This window comes from Pinus tabuliformis, chromosome 2_2, assembly GCF_031772625.1.
Source record: "Pinus tabuliformis cultivar Carrire ecotype Pingquan chromosome 2_2, CPIR1, whole genome shotgun sequence".
NCBI lineage: Eukaryota > Viridiplantae > Streptophyta > Pinopsida > Pinales > Pinaceae > Pinus > Pinus tabuliformis.
This window is the reverse complement of record NC_142300.1, coordinates 381,736,541-381,739,938: the sequence shown is the minus strand read 5'-3', so window position 1 is coordinate 381,739,938 and position 3,398 is coordinate 381,736,541. Positions and strand designations below refer to the sequence as shown.

Below are 3,398 nucleotides of genomic sequence, written 5' to 3'. Positions count from 1 at the left end.
TACAGCTAGCCACAGGAGAAAAAAGAAGAGTCTTATCCAAAGTAAGTAATTTTCCTTTAAAAATAGCTAGTCAGCCCATTATAGCTGATATGAATGTGCTACCCTTGGGATCATACAACATCCTCAAAGGTATGGATTGGTTGGAGAAACATTCGTCCCTCATAGATTGTAAAACAAAAACTGTTAGTTTTCGGAATGAAGTAGGGCTAAGACAAGAGATCCAAGGTGTGCATAAACCTTTGCAGTTAAGGCCTATAATAGCCTCCTAATTAACCAAATGCATAAGGAGATGTTTTCAAATCTATGCCATACAAGTGGACTATGTTGACTCCAAGGATAAATCTGAATCACTCGAGAACATATCTGTGATGCAAAATTTCCTAGATGTATTTCCTGAAGAAATGCGAGGTTTACCCCCAAAAAGAGACATAGACCTTACCATTGAGTTAATTCTGGGAGCTGCCCCTGTTTTTTTAGCACCATACCGAAAGAGTATACCAGAACTAACGTAATTAAAGATGCAATTGCAAGAGTTGCTTGATAAGAACTATATATGCCTCAGTGTGTCTCCTTGGGCGGCTCCAGTGTTATTTGTTAAAAAGAAAGACAGAAACCTAAAAATGTGCATGAATTACCGCTAGTTGAATAAGATGAATATTAAAAACAAATACCCCCTTCCTCATATAGACAAGTTTTTCGACCAGGTAAAGGGTGAATCCATCTTCTCGAAAATCGATCTGCGTTCTGGGTATCATCAGATCAGGATCAAGGAGGAAGATATTGCTAAAACTGCTTTCAGGACACATTATGGCCATTATGAGTTTGTGATTTTACCTTTTAGGTTAACTAACACCCCAACTACCTTCATGTTTCTCATGAATAGCATTTTCCATCAGTTCTTAGATAAATTCGCATTAATTTTCATCGATGACATACTGATCTATTCGCAGAATGTGGAGGAGCATAAGGAACATCTCCGCATTGTATTGTAGGTCCTAAGAGAACATCAACGGTATGCTAATTATAGTAAATGTGACTTCTTTAAGCATCCAATACTTGGGACATGTCATCACCAAAGACGAAATTGCGGTTGATCTAAAAAAAATAAGAACCATTATGGAGTGGCCATTGCTAAAGGATGTGCCCGATATAAGATCGTTTATGGTCCTGCCTAGTTACTACTGAAGGTTTGTAGAGGGATTCTCTAGAGTGGCATAACCTATTACCTCCTTACAAAATAAAGGGAGAACTTTCAAGTGGACCCCCGATTATCAAAGGAGCTTTGATCGGCTTGAATATCTTCTTACCACAGCACCGCTTCTGAGCATTGTTGATCCCAACAAGGAATATGTGGTTTGTACAGATGCTAGTAAGGAAGGAGTGGGTGGTGTACTTATGCAAGAAGGTAGGGTGGTGGCTTATGAATCTAGGAAACTGAAAGAATATGAACAAAAATATTCAGCATATGATTTGGAATTGACAACAGTCATTCACGCCTTAAAAATGTGGTGACATTACCTATTAGGTAAGAGATTTTTATTAATGACTAACCACCATAGTCTGATTAATTATTTCAAGTAGCCAACTTTAAATGCCAGGCAAGCTCGTTGGGCAGACTTCCTGAGTGAATTCGATTTCGAAATCAAGCACATAAAAGGGAAGGAAAATCGAGTGGCAGATGCTTTAAGTCGAAAGGTAAGCTGTTTATATGAAATTTCTTTTAGTGAATCACGAACAACTTTTTTTGGGCAGATTCAAGAATCAGCCATGTAGGATTCTACATATAGACACTTATGGCAGCAAGAAAAAATTTCTAACAGCCATGAACAACAACTGGGTTATGAAATAAATGCAAAAAATTTATTAATTTATAGAAAAAGAATATATGTGCCCAACCAGTAGAATCTCAAAAAATAAAATTTGGATGAATACCACAAGATTCCCTATGCAGGCCATCCCAGATATCAAAATATGATTTCTATCTTGCGGAAAGAATTCCCTTGGCCCGGTATGAAGAAGGAAGAGGAAGAATATTTAGCCAAATTCTTGGAGTGCCAGCAAGTGAAAGCTGAGCACCAACACCCAGCAGGGTTACTTCACCCTCTGCCCATTCCGGAATGGAAATGGGAAATGATATCTATTGATTTCATCACCGGATTGCCTAAGTCAAGAAAACAAAATGACTCCATCATGGTGGTGGTGGACAAACTAAGCAAATCAGCTCATTTTATACCTATCCAATCAACGTATAGAGTAGTTCAAATTGCTAATATTTTTATGCAACACATTTTTAAACTGCATGGGATTCCCAAGATGATCATTTCCAATCGAGATGTAAAGTTTACATCAGCTTTCTGGAAAGCCCTCTTTGAAGGTATGGGAACACAACTGCACTTCAACACAACTTATCATCTACAAGCGGATGGGAAAATTGAACGAGTGAATCAAGTGATCGAGGAAACATTGCCTGATTATGTTTTGCAACAACCCACTAAATGGGAAGATTATCTGAACTTGGTGGAGTTTGCCTATAATAATGGGCACCATGCATCCTTACGAATGAGCCCCTTCGAGGTACTATATGGGCGCAAGTGCAGGACACCCCTGAGTTAGAGTGGATCGGAGGATAATTTGTTGCTAGGACCAGACATGTTGGAAGAGATGGAGGAAATGGTGAAAAAGGTAAGAGTCAATTTAAAAGCTGCTCAGGACCGGCAAAAGAATTTTTCCGATCAAAAGAGAAGCTTTTGGGAATTCCAAGTAGGGCACCATGTCTACATTCGAGTTCAAGCCAAGAAAAGTACCTTACAATGGGCCGAGTGTGCTAAATTAGCACCCCGATTTTGTGGACCCTTTCAAATCCTGGCTCGAATCGGACCAGTGGCTTATCAACCTACCTTACCCAGTCACATTCATGTAAAGATTTTCTTCCATGTGTCTCCACTTAAGAAGTATGTTTATGATGCTAATCATGTAATCAAGTACCAAGACATCCAGGTAATATGTAATTTTGTTTATAGTTTCTTCCTAGGAATATATATTAAACAAAATGATTTATACTCGACATTTTTTTTTGTATTTAGGTTGAACCAGAAGGCAAGTTCCTGGTCGAACCTATGGTTATACTACATCGGAGAGAAGTAACACTGCGGAAATGAGTTATCACCCAGGTTAAAGTGTAATGGCAGTAGCATGGGCTGGAAGAGGCCACCTGGGAGGATGAGAAGGTTATGAAAGAAAACTTTCCGGGTTTATTTGCAGAAGAAGAACATTGAGACGATGTTCCATCTTGGGGGGGAAGATGTAATATCCCCCGTTAATGTAAATAATATTTCTTTTACTGCAACCAAACAAACTATTATTTTTATGAAAACATAAACTATTTTGAAATGAAGTTA

The 3,398-nt window shown here is 38.5% G+C and overlaps 1 protein-coding gene across 1 annotated transcript; it reads left to right on the top strand.

The window, feature by feature from the left end:
* The first annotated feature begins 2,649 nt into the window (after nt 1–2,649).
* Nucleotides 2,650–3,158, top strand: LOC149192840 (uncharacterized). Its single transcript, XM_089407133.1, has 2 exons — nt 2,650–2,997; nt 3,084–3,158. The coding sequence occupies exons 1-2, from the start codon at nt 2,650–2,652 to the stop codon at nt 3,156–3,158; spliced, it is 423 nt and encodes a 140-aa protein (XP_089263259.1).
* Nucleotides 3,159–3,398: the final 240 nt, after the last annotated feature.